Below are 13,290 nucleotides of genomic sequence, written 5' to 3' on the forward strand. Positions count from 1 at the left end.
AAAGTTTCCCAGCCAGTTGCCTGGAAAGAAAGGGGGCGGATGGGGTTGATCTTACTAACATTCCCTGAAGACGCTTCTTTTCTTCTAAGACAAGAAATACTGAGGTACGCACCCCCACACTCTTTTCTTAAAAGAAACATCAGCAAGGCCAGTGTGTCTGAAAAGAACCCTCCTATCAGGACAGACCTGTATTAGGACGGTCTCCTTGCCTGCAGCGCTATTAAGGCAAATATTACGGCACTCACCTTGTGTCTTTCTGTGGGTGTATATTTTTCCAAGCCCATTGTCTCTAGGAATGGGAAGATACATATTTGTGTGTCAGTGATGAGCAAACCATGACACGAAGTACAACAGAGCAAGCAAATTACATGTAAGAATCAGCTTCCTAACCTTTCACTCTATAATCATTTCAAGCCCAGAAAATAGCTTGATTCAGAATTGTGTTTTGCAGAAGTATTCAAGCTCAGGTCTAGGAAACAAAAAGGCCTTGTTTCTTTAGAAATTAAAAAGAAAAAGAACAAACTGCATTGTCGAATAGGCAATTTGATGTATAATGGTGGAAATTTAGTTCACTGGGAACCCTGTTAATGACTTATTAATTTATTACAAGCCTCTGGTGTAGAATTCCAAATATTAAAATGAAAGTGTCCGTCTTAGTCTTGCTTCCAAAGAGAAATTTAGGTAGTTAAAAATTACCAAATATTTTTAATTCCTCAGATAAATGCAGTATGGAGTGCCAGTTACTATTTGCAGTTAAAACAGGGAATAAAAACCTGCAGATAGATCAGGAATAATTACACAAATTCTCTTTATATATAGAAGCTTGTAGAATAAATATTCCATCAAGCACATACATAGTGAAAGATAATAAGCACATTTCTTATATGTACAGTGTAGACCACATAAAGGAACCGACCATGCTTTTGTTTGTATTCTGGAAAATAAAAAGGCATGTGGTGATGCCAAGGTTGCAGAGACATTTTAAGGTTTTATAAATGATGTATGAGCTCTGACAGATTTTCCAGGGAGGAAAAAAGGTTTCCTTAAGAGTCAGTATTCTTTACTATCCCATAAATGTACTCATTAGCACTTTGGGGCATGCCCTGTATCCTGTAGGGCTCAATAAAGATTCATTGAATGAATGGATTTAGTTTAGGGTAATATTATTCAGGGAACTATGCTGCTCAGTGTCCAGTTTTTTCAAAAAACTATAAAATGATGAACAACTATCATTGCTAGAAATCTTGTTCTTTCTTCATATCACACTAAGGTTCAGCTAGGGTTCATATAGAATATTATGATCTTGCAGAATTCACTGGATATGAAAAGAGACGAGCACATGATCACATTAAAATTGATGGCGGTGCTGGTGGCTTGGTGCTGGTGGGGAAAGGCAGTTAAACACTAATAATAACCAAGTATCACAGCAAACACACTGACACCTCCTGACATTTACGGGGGCTTCTTAAATCTTAAATGTGGAGGTAGCGCATTTAAGTCCGTAGTTGGATTGTCAACAAGGTTATTTTCAGAAATAAGCCAAGTCGTTTTATTGATAATTCAAACTAGAAAGCAGAAGGGACGTTTAGGAAGAAAAATCCATCCTGTTCACTAGCTTGAGGATAATGTGCTGTCTTCTGTCTGCCGTTTTCAGGGAAGTCCTTGATTTTTGAGGTAGACAGTTTCTTCTGCAAGGAGATCTTAGAAACGCAATTAGAATTCCCTTTCCCCTTAACCGAAAGAAGGACAGAACTAGTTGAATTTGCAAATAAAATGTTTTTGCTCTATAACAAGACTACTAATCTCAATGGAAATCTAATTTCTTTGTAGATTGTAATGTTGTAAGGTACAAAGAGATCTATGGTTTTATTCTGTAACCAACAACAAAGTAACAAACAATAATTACATTTGTAATCATCAAACATTTTTACATTGCATTTCCTTATCAATATAAGTAATAACTCGTTATATTTACTAGAAAATAAATGGCAACATTATCCTAATAATACAATAAAATCTGCATATGAGAAAAACCAATTCTTTGTCATGTGGGTGTACCTTGATTTCTGGTATAACTTCAAAGAAAGCACATTTTTAATTGAGGAAAGGAGTGATTCTTTTATGTTTTTGCAGAGTATCAGCACTGGAGGCTGTAAATTAACCAGGGAGCTAATCAATTTGAATACTGTGTCTAAATTACATTTAAGACTCCTGGCTTTTAATCATTTAAGAAGGTTTCTATTTTTATTCTCTCTGGCCACCTCTCAGAGCTCCAGTGAGGCACTCCATGCTTCTAGCTGACACTCCCTTTATCCACATTTATTTTACAAAAGGAAAAAGGCAAAGCAGCACATAATTAAGAAACTGGTGTGCTAATAATCAAACATACAATTGGGCAGAAGGATAATCCAATCCTCTTCCTCACACAGGAGAGTAACCTCCATAACTCACTTTAAGCGCTGCCATTCATGAGTTATGGGTCATTCCCTTTCTAGTGAAAATAAATTCTCCCGCACCATCAGCCAGAGCTGAGTATTTTTCTTAGGACATGTAAATTGTAAAAGTGTATGAACATAATCATGCTGGCATTTGGGGGGGAGTGCAAGCTCTTGCCTGTGGACACAGGCTTGTAAGGAAATGTGTGTGATTTCAGGGCTGCGGTTGCCTGGTTACAATATAGGATTTTTTATTAAAGTGAATTTATTCCTGAGATTTTTATGGTGTTGGTAAACTGCTTAATCTGTCGCTCTGTATTTTATGACTCCAGACAAATCCTGCAGGTCAGGGAGACCTGGCAGCAGAGCCATGGTCATTTATCACAGCCTCTATTTTCCACAGCTTATGACTCAGTAGTGGCAGTTTCTTGAGGCTGAATGAAACCTGGCACCTAAGGGTGTCAAGCTGGGGACTTTATAAAGTTTTAATTTTTTTCACTAGTCTCATGTTCAAGTTTAGCTCAGTGATGACTAGTGAAAATTTGGGGTAAGTTTTTAAGAAGTTTCATATTCTCCAAATTCATCAGTCTGGCTTCTTTGTGGCATGTGAAGAGGACTGTCTCTCGGCACAATTGATTTTCACCAGGTGATCTTCATTCTCTGGGCTCACACACCCCATGTTCTATTCAATTCACTAGCAGTTTATCATAAAATATAAACTATATTTCTAAACATGAAAAAGCGGGCTGTCTTTATCCTCAAAAAATAATAAAGCATATTCTTAATATTGAAAGCAAAAAACGTTAAACATCTAATATGTTTTTCCTTTTGTCTTTTTTTGAATTGCAGTATGATTGCTATATACATACATGTAGCTTTGCTTTCGTATTACCTGAATTGAAGTAAAAATTCAACTTTTAAAGGCTTATTAAATATTTACTCTTTTTTACCATTTTTCTTTTTACCATTTGTATTTGTTTTTGCACATTTTATCGAAATATGAGAGCAGAGATACATTGACCGATTTTTATTTGACCACATCATGACTTCCTGAGAATGAAATGAAGAGTATTGACAGATGCCAGAGGTTTGCTTTGAGATAGTCTAACAAACAAACAAAACAGAACATGTGAAGGGATAAATGAATCAAGGCAGCAGAACGTGGCTTCCTGCTAAAGTTAGGTAATGAGTACTTGGGTATTCAATACAGTATTCTATTTTTCATATGTTTTTAACTTTACAAAATAGATAATTTTTTAAAATTAGGATAACAAGTAGGTTAAAATTAAGTCAAGGAGGTAGTTAAAACTAAAATGATTAAAGTCAATTCATTTTTTAAATTCATTCAACAAACATTTACTCAAACATGTATGCTTGTACCAGTTTTGAGAGGCTTCCCTGATAGCTCAGTTGGTAAAGAATCTGCCTGCAATGCAGGGGACCCCGGGTTTAATTCTTGGTTTGGGAAGATCCCTGGAGAAGGGATAGGCCACCCATTCCAGTATTCTTGGGCTTCCCTTGTGGCTCAGCTGGTAAAGAATTCACCTGCAATGCAGGAGACCTGGATTCGATCCATGGGTTGGGAAGATCCCCTGGAGAAGGGAAAGGCTACCCACTCCAGTATTCTGGCCTGGAGAATTCCATGGACTGTATAATCCGTGGGGTGCCTGGCCATTTTGAGTCTTACATGAGTAAGCATTTGCTATATTATTTGAGATTCAGAGAGAAGTTGTGTACAAAACATGACTTAGATTTTGCAATTTGATAATAAGTGCCTTCAAGAAGCTTCTGGTTGTAAAAGTATTTAAGTGTAGACTGTAAGGTCTTCCCAACTCTGAACTTGACAAGTAAAGGCTCATTGCAGACTTAAATCAGTGTTTAATTAAGGCCAAATCAATTATTGACCACATTCATCTTGAAAATGAAGCGAAGAAAATTTGATCAAAACTGTCCCACGCCTTGTACACCTGAAACTAACACAACACTGTAAATAAACTATACACCAATAAAAAACAAACAAACCCCCCAAGCTATCCTCCCAGGTAAACCCAAGCTATACTCCCGAGGAAACTAGACAAACTACAACTGGTTTGTATTGTGTCACATGCTTTGGTAAAGGAGCCGTGTAAACATGGTGTTGGTTGGTGGTCCCCTAAATGGCACCCCACTCCAGTACCCTTGCTTGGAAAATCCCATGGACGGAGGAGCCTGGTGGGCTGCAGTCCATGGGGTCGCTAAGAGTCGGACACGACTGAGTGACTTCACTTTCTCTTTTCACTTCCATGCATTGGAGAAGGAAATGGCAACCCACTCCAGTGCTCTTGCCTGGAGAATCCCAGGGACGGGGGAGCCTGGTGGGCTGCTGTCTCTGGGGTTGCACAGAGTCGGACACAACTGAAGCGACTCAGCAGCAGCAGCAGCAACAACTGGAAAGGTTCTGGTTTCTGGACCTCGAAATAGGACTGAAATGCCATTTCTTCAGCCTGGCAGATCCAATTATTGGCAGACAAACATTACTGTAAACACCGATCTAGATTTAGATGCAATCTAGATCTAAATCTAGATGCAATAGTTTATCTAGCAAGGTTGCTTTTTCAATGATTTTCTTGTTTACTTGTTGGCTGTGCTGGGTCTTCATCGCTGTGTGGGCTTTTCTCTAGTTGCGGTGATCGGGGCCTACTCTCTAGCTGTGGTACACGGGCTTCTCATTGCAGCGGCTTTTCTTGGATAGCAGAACATGGGTTCTAGGGCACACGGGCTTCAGTAGTTGCAGCTCCTAGGCTCCAGAGTACAGGCTCAATAATTGTGGTGCATGGGCTTAGTTGTTTCGTAGCATGTGGGATATTCCAGGGATTGAACCCAAGTCTCCTGGATTGGCAGGTGAATTCTTTACCACTGAGCCACCAGGGAAGCTCTCAAGTAAGGTTTTCTCCCCACAATGGAAGATTGCGTTGTGAATACCTGTTATTCTCCCTCTGAGCTTTCATCACCCACTGTCTCTTGTTGGCAGAGAGGATCTTTTTTAAAAAGAAGATAGGATATGGCATCAAGTATAAATTCATTTATAAGCACTCTTGGTAAGCAAGTGAAATCTACTTTCATCTGAAAGCTTGAGAAAGTCTTCTGCTTAAAACCAATGCTTTGGAGCAAATTGAATAAGTTGGTATCCATCAACCTGCCCCCAGGATTTACATGTTGTACACAAACCATTGTATCTTTCTTTTCTTTCTAAACCTCATTTTAAATCACTATATATTATTAGCCACATCTTGATGCACCAGAGCTGTGTTTGGCTCAAGATGTGCATTGGCTCTGCAGTGTTAACCTCTTCCAATTCAAGAACAAACATCCATTGTTGAAAGTTCCCTGGTGACCTAGGCATTAGGATTCTGGCTTTCACTGCCTTTGGCTCACGTTCAGTCCCTGAGTAGGGACCTGAGATCCCCCAAGTTGCATGGTGTGGCCAGAAACAGACGATAAAGAATAAGCTTTGTGGTGGACTAAAGCACACTCCAAGTGATTCCTGAATATCCTGCCGTCATTCTATTATTACAAAGGTCTTTAAAAGCTGTGCAGCTGCACATACACTCTCACCTTAGTGGCTGGGTTGCACAGGGTGTGAGGACACAGACTCGGGAGCCAGGTTGCCTGGAGTCTAATCCTGTCTCCGTTTCATTCCAATAGTGTATTCTGTTGCTTTGGTATCTTCATCTGTAAAATGGGAGACATCAGAACAGTTTCTCCTTCAGAGAATTCTTGTAAAGATTAGACTTGTAAGGATTAGATGGGTTAAGGTATTTGAGGGTTTAGAACAGTGCCTGGCACATACTAAATGCTATACAAGTGATATCTGTTGTCAGTATTATCCCAAGCCTCTTTTCTCAGATAGATCAATTGCTTAACACACACTAGAGCTGGTTGCTCAGTTGTGTCTGACTCTGCTACCCCATGGACTGTGGCCCACCAGGCTCCTGTTTCCATGGAGAATTCTCCAGACAAGAATACTGGAGTAGGTAGCCATTCCCTTCTCTAGGGGATCTTCCTGATCTAGGAATCGAACCCAGGTCTCCTGCATTGCAGGTGGATTCTTTACCGTCTGAGCCTCTAGGGAAGCCCACTAAGAACTGAACATTTTTGTTAAAAGAGTGAAGAAGCCTCTGTAGCACCATCTAATGTTATTATGGCTGTTGTTGTTTATGCTCCTGGATTCTACAGGGCCACAGCCACAGGTGTTAGTCGCTCAGTCGTGTCTGACTCTTTGTGACCCCACGAACTGCAGCCCACCTCTTCTGTCCATGAAATTCTCCAGGCAAGAATACTGGAGTGGGTTGTCACTCCCTTCTCCAGGGGGGTCTTCCTGACCCAAGGATCGAACCCAGGTCTCCTGCATTGCAGGCAGATTCTTTACCACTGAGCCACCCGCAAAGCCCCACAGAGTCAAAAAGCAACTGTCAATTTTTCTCTGGCCATCATGTTCCTCTGTTCCTCTGACGACCACACAGGATCAGCTTTGCTATGGTGGCATGTCCTCACTGGTTTGAATTTTATGTTGACTGAGTGGTAGGAAATCACTGGCTAGTTTAAGAAACACTTCAACTCAGTCTTCCTGTTTGGGTCCTTTGGAGTTCCAGTGATTATATGCTCTAGTGGTTGGGGGCAGGGTTATCCCAGTATACGTCCAACCCAACAGAGGACTGTTACAGGAGACCTGCTCAGAGGGTCGTGACGGGCTTTTCTGGAGAGGGTGACGTGGAAGCTAGCTCTGTATGCCTTGGTTATCTTTTTACTTAGAAATATGATATTCCCTGCTTTACATTTCTGATATGGGCCATGAGGGAATACAGGTGAGAGGGTAGAGTAAAATAATGGTCAACAAAACCCATTATTGGATAATGGGTAGTTAGTTACTGGATCAGTAGCAGCAAACGTATCATTTTATTTGAAAATAAAAATAGAATTAAGCATAGGAGAAACACATCAGAATGTACTTCCTGCTGCCACTGTGTTCTCTTTTGAAAGTATATTGTCTGCAGCAGGCAGCTGATGTTTTCTCCTCAGTGTGTGTCAAGTGTAGGTCAGAATGGATAGGACTAGAAAGAAGATGGATGGGGGGGGCAGATGGACGCTCAGTGGCAGGTGGACACATCTCAGGCCTGACGACCCTCAGAAACCATTTACCGGGCAGCTTTCAATCACAGTCAAGAGATAGGTGCTGCTTCAGTAACTCAGGTGTCACAGCCAAGAGAGGTAAATGCGCTTCGTGTGACTGTGCTGTACGTCAGGGATTCTTTATTGGGAGGATCTAGAGGTGGGCTCCTTGGCCTTGGAACACCATGAAGGTATAGAATAATTTCTGGGAAGAAGGTCCATGGCTTTTATTAAATTCTCAAAAATATCCGTGATACAGTCTAAGAGCTAGAATCTGGATTTCCAAGAAAGGGGCGGGGTAGTCGGCTGTGTAAGACCTCAAAGTATATTCCAACATAGTATACAATGGGTGATAACTGATGGCTTAAAAATGATTCCGGATTTTGAACTTGAGTCTATTACATAGCATTCGATTTTATCTTCTAATTAAATTTCTAGTTGAATTATCTTATGTTGACATTATCCCATCTCTATTCTTACTGTTCCAATTCATCAGCTCATTCTAAACAGCAGCATTTTCACAGGCAACAATCTCTCTAAATTTCAGTGCATCTTCATTGTGTTTACAGCACTGATTTCCAGAATACAGTGTATAATTATTGCATGCTTGATAGACTTTCAGGATTTGCTTCATATTAGCAAGATCCAAACCCAATGAAACTGTCTTACAGTTTCAAGATGACAGAGAAAGACACTTGCATCCCTTTCTCCTTTCAAAAAACACCCCCAAAATAACAAGGAGAGTAAGAAATGGACACAAATTCCACTGTTTTCATGGAGGGAGGATGGCTTGTAGATTAACAAAGAAAAGGAAGGTCCAACACAAATGACTTCAGGATAAGAGAGTAGAGGAAGGGGTACACGTGAGAACCAGGTCCTAGAAGCTGTCAAAGCTCAGGAACTGGAAGGATCAGATACCACAGAAATGGGGTGGATGGAAATGAGGGACAAGGAAAACACTGAGCCCCCAAATTTCCATCCCCTCTCCCTGTAGTCCAAGAACTCCTCTTCCCTTTGTCTATGCAGGAAGCCAGAGTATTTGCCAGAGAAACTGAGCCCCAGACTTGCAGACACCAGTAAAGGAAAAGTTAGGTGAGACGCACCTTGAAAGTAAGAGAATGAAGTGAAAGTCTCCATCACGAGGGTGAGAAGCTACATACCCTTTTCTCAGAATTCCAACACCTGTATTTATGCTCCTTCCAAGCAAGAGATTGGAAAATCCAGAGGAAGTGTTCAGAGTGTCTACACTGGTGTGTGGGGGTCCACGGCAGGACCACCTGGCCGTGTGCTCAGCAGTGAGGAGATCAGCCATGTGTAGACACCATCTCCTTGCATAGATGTGTGGTGAATATGGACTCCCATGCGTACGTGGACGACCAAGGATATCAGGCATTTGAGGAAACCACCAAACAAAGAGATAAGGAGTTCAGAAGAAATAGGCAATTTAGGGAACAAATTTCAAAGCAATTATAATCAATATCTTCAAAAGAGAAGAGACCATAATGCATCCATGTAAGAAGAATAGTGTGCTGTCAGAAAAGGAGCAGCAGACAGGAAAATGCTAGTAAATTTAAAAGATTATTACTCCTGGAAAGTAAGAGGAGAAAAGTCAACATGAGCAATGGGAAAGAAGAAATGGAAAATAAGGAAATGAATATAAGAAGTCCAATGTCAAATCAATTGGAGTACCATTCAAATAGGACAGAAGAAATAATGAAGTCAAAATTATTAAGGGGAAAAAAAATGACAAGAATATTGTACTGAAGAAAATGAGCCTTAACATTGAAAAGGTTTACCAAGCAATGATGAGGAAAAGTCCCAAACCAAAGAAGATTTTTGTGAAATTGGCAAACCCCAGGCATATAGAGAAGATTCTAAAAGAGAGAAAATAAGTATCATTCAAAGGATTAGGAACAAGAATGATTTATGCTTTGCTAAGGCAACTTTGGAAGTTAGGAAAGAATAGAGCAGTCCTTCAAAATTCTGAATGAAAATGTTGCAACCTAGAATTGTTAGGCAAGCCAATAATTGAGTAGAAGAATAGATTAAAGACATTTCAGTTGTGCAAAGCCTCAAAAAAAAAAATCAACTTTCTCAATGTTAAAGAAGTATTAACATCCTTTCTTATGAAGCTACTGGCAGATGTGTTCCCGCAAACTGAGAGAGAAAACGAGGAAAGAGAGAGATGTGGGATGCAGGAGACAGGAAACCAACCCTAGGAGGGGGATGTTGGCAGCAGACAGGAGAATCCAGGCCAAATGTCAGCACTGGGCAAAGCAGGGAACCCCAGGACAGGAGGGGACCTGTCAAAGGTTTGACTGTTCAGAGAGTTGTGTAGGATGTAAGTTGACTTAGATGTTAAAAGCAATCTTAACTCCAGGAAGCTAAACATCCACATAACAAAGGATATAATCATTGGATACTGAGTGAATAATATTTACAGATTGATCATCAGGTAGGCACTTTCTGAGACCCAGGGCACTTAAGTTTCTTTGTGCTTCAGTTTCCTCACCTTAACTGGCAGATAATAATAGTTCTTACCTGTTATGAGAAGTAAGTTGTTGTTCAGTCACCCAGTCATATCCGACTCTTTGAGACCCCATGGACTGCAGCACGCCAGGCCTCCCTGTCCCTCACTGTCTCCCGGAGTTTGCACAAGTTCATGTTCATTGCATAGGTGATGCCATCCAGCCATCTCATCCTCTGACACCCTCTTCTCCTGCCCTCAATCTTTCCCAGCATCAGGGAGTTTTTCAAGGAGTCGTCTGTTCACATCAGATGACCAAAATACTGGAGCTTCAGCGTCAGTCCTTCCGGTGAATATTCAGGGTTTTGATCTCCCTTAAGATTGACTAGTTTAATCTTGCTGTCCAAGGTACTTTCAGGAGTCTTCAGCACCACAGTTCGAAGGCATCAATTCTTTGGCATTCTGCCTTCTTTACGGTCCAGCTCTCACAACCGTATGTGACCACTGGAAGGACTATAGCCTTGACTATATGGACCTTTGTTGGCAGAGTAATGTCTCTGCTTTTCTTTGTTTATGCAAAAGTAGGAAGTCAAGATATACCTGGAGTAACAGGCAAATTTGGCCTTGGAGAACAAATGAAGCAGGGCAAAGATTAACTGAATTCTGCCAAAAGAATGCACTAGTCACAGCAATAACACAAGAGATGACTTTACACACAGACATCACCAAATGGTCAATACTGAAATGATATTAATCACATTCTTTGTAGCCAAAGAGGTAGAAGTATGTTAAATGGTTGTGGTTCTCTTAGGACAGTGTCTGGCACACAGGAAGGACTATAGTCACATGGGAAACCCCTGAATAACCAAGGGCTAATGAAGTGCACCTACTATACAGTAATATGGGGGAAAATGCCTACCAAATTAGACAAAAAAAGAAAATGGAAAGTGCTTGCCTTTGGGAATCAGGATAGGGCAAGGATGAGGGACTATTGGTTTTGGTTCTAAGTTTCTAACTACAACTGAATTTTTAAAAACTACTGCAAGTAATGCTTTCAATAAAATAAAATTAACGTAAAACCAACAGCCAGCTCTAAATTTTGAAATGAAGGACACACACAGCTTAGATATGGACTACTTTATCCTGCCCAGATAGTTTATAAACATTCCTATTTGCTATGCAGCTGAAATTATATGTATTTCTAATGTATAAATCTTTTAAAATAAAGTTGTCAACACAGAAACTTTATTATTCAGTTATTTCTACAACAAAAACATAATTAACTAAAGAACAAAGTGTTCATTGCTGTAAGAGAACTGTCTTACAGATATTAGCTAGTGATTCTAGATGTGGAGAAAAAACGCGCATGAAAAGGGAAGCAGTTTGAACTCTACCCTTCCCCTTCTCCTGCCCTCTGATAAAGATTTTAATAAATACTGAGCAGGGAGGCTTACAAGTTAAGGGGGAGGAGGCAGAAAGGCCTTAGATCAAGCAAATGCAGAGCCCTGCATTTCTGCAAGTTCACTCTCTCTTCTAAACTAACGGAAGTCCAGCAGGAATCAGAGAAGCACTGCTGCTCTTGGTTGTGTAATTACATCACCCTGCTCACCAGAGATAGCACACCACACCTATGCATTTCCCAAGCAAGCTGTCCGAGGATCTAAGGAGCTGCATGTAATGGATCCTCCACCTGATCCGACGTCTGGATCGCCTAATCCCCTGCCCAATTCTAGTTTTCAAGACAGGCACTGCTTATCTGAAATTTCACCTGTCCTCCAAGCTAATGTGAATTAAGGTATTTATAACTTCTAGAATATTATCATGTAACAATTTGAGTAGTTCTAAGTTGCTTTTTCTAATAGATACACACACACATATTTTTTAAGGCATTTTCTCTTGCCTACTTGCATTTAAATGGCATCTGGTGGCTACATCACTCAGTTCTAAACTCACAGCCCCCTCTCTCTCCCTACCCCTAGATGCTCATCATTTTGAAATGTCTAATCACAAAACACATTTTGCTCCAGGCCTTTGCCAGACTGTCACTGTATCTAGACAGCACAGCTTCTCTAAAAAGGGAACAAAATAGTCTGAACTCTTGTCCTGGTGTGCCAGCCAGGGCGGGCCACCGTGCCGGCTAATTCATCACCGCGGGGACCCTGGGCTGTGCAACCGACCACCCAACTCACTAGTCGAAGGGGTGGCAGTTAATCATTCCCTTAAATGATGTGGGTATGACAACAGAGCTGATGGCGGCTCAGCAGACGAGCTCGGCCTTCCTCCCTGCCCCGAGCAGTGACTGTGGCCATTTTCCCATCTTCCCAGACCGCCGGGTTTCAAGAGATTCTGACCGAGGTGGAAATTTTAGCGGTGATTGTGGGATGCCTGTGTCATGACCTCGACCACAGGGGAACCAACAATGCCTTCCAAGCTAAGTAAGTGTTCTAATTGTTGTTATTTTAATGCATTTGCCTTTCTGTTCAGAGCCAAAGGTGACGCGCGCGCTAAAGAGTAAAGCATTAATTTCTGGCGTCTGAGGCCAAGGCCACGCAGGCCTGGGCGCGGGTGTCACGGGGCTCATCCATCTTTATAATTCCTTATTCCTCTTTTAATTGCAAATTTGCCCTTCATGTCATGCTTGTTGATTTGGTCTGTCTCTGTTGACCTCAGTCGGATAACAAAGCTCAGATTTTTAAAGGGCCTATTTTTTTTTTCTTCCTCCCAGAATGTTTGCCTTCATGGGATCATAGGTTTCTTGGATTTGCTACCCTGGAAGTCTGGTTTTGAGACTATTAAAATAAAAGTGGAAATTTTATGAAACAAAAAATCTCCTCCTTCCCCAGTAGAATTTCTTCCAGGTTCTTTTGATGTCGGGTATTGTATAAACTTCAGTGAGATGGAGTGACATTGGAGGAGGAAGAGGGTCTCTGTTCCTGCCAAGCCTCATCCCACAGAAAGGTGGGAACGAGCCAAGCAGCTCCACCAGCACAGGGGCTGTGGAGGTGCACACTGTGCGTGGACACCTGTCTGTCCCCGAGCAAGCAGGACAGGTCCAGGAGCTTGGCGGCTCACCCTGGCGCCAAGGCTGCAGAACTTACGGGTGCTGGAAATAAGACCCAAACCCAGGTGTCCTGGCTCTCATATTCAGGTTCCAGTTTAACGTGCTTTTTACTGCCTGTCTGCAAACAACATGATATGGGACTTCAGAGGCTCGAGGGAAAAACGTTTGGGGATGGAGAG

At 41.4% G+C, this 13,290-nt stretch overlaps 1 protein-coding gene across 1 annotated transcript in view; it reads left to right on the top strand.

Moving 5' to 3' along the window:
* The window catches only part of PDE11A (phosphodiesterase 11A), a 419,647-nt gene that overhangs the window by 328,698 nt on the left and 77,659 nt on the right, over window positions 1-13,290 (top strand). The window contains exon 13 of the mRNA XM_055572117.1: window positions 12,376-12,485. Coding sequence (XP_055428092.1) covers window positions 12,376-12,485 — 110 coding nt within the window. The remainder of the gene's footprint in view (window positions 1-12,375; window positions 12,486-13,290) is intronic.

The sequence above is a fragment of the Bubalus kerabau genome, chromosome 3 (assembly GCF_029407905.1).
Source record: "Bubalus kerabau isolate K-KA32 ecotype Philippines breed swamp buffalo chromosome 3, PCC_UOA_SB_1v2, whole genome shotgun sequence".
Lineage (NCBI taxonomy): Eukaryota > Metazoa > Chordata > Mammalia > Artiodactyla > Bovidae > Bubalus > Bubalus kerabau.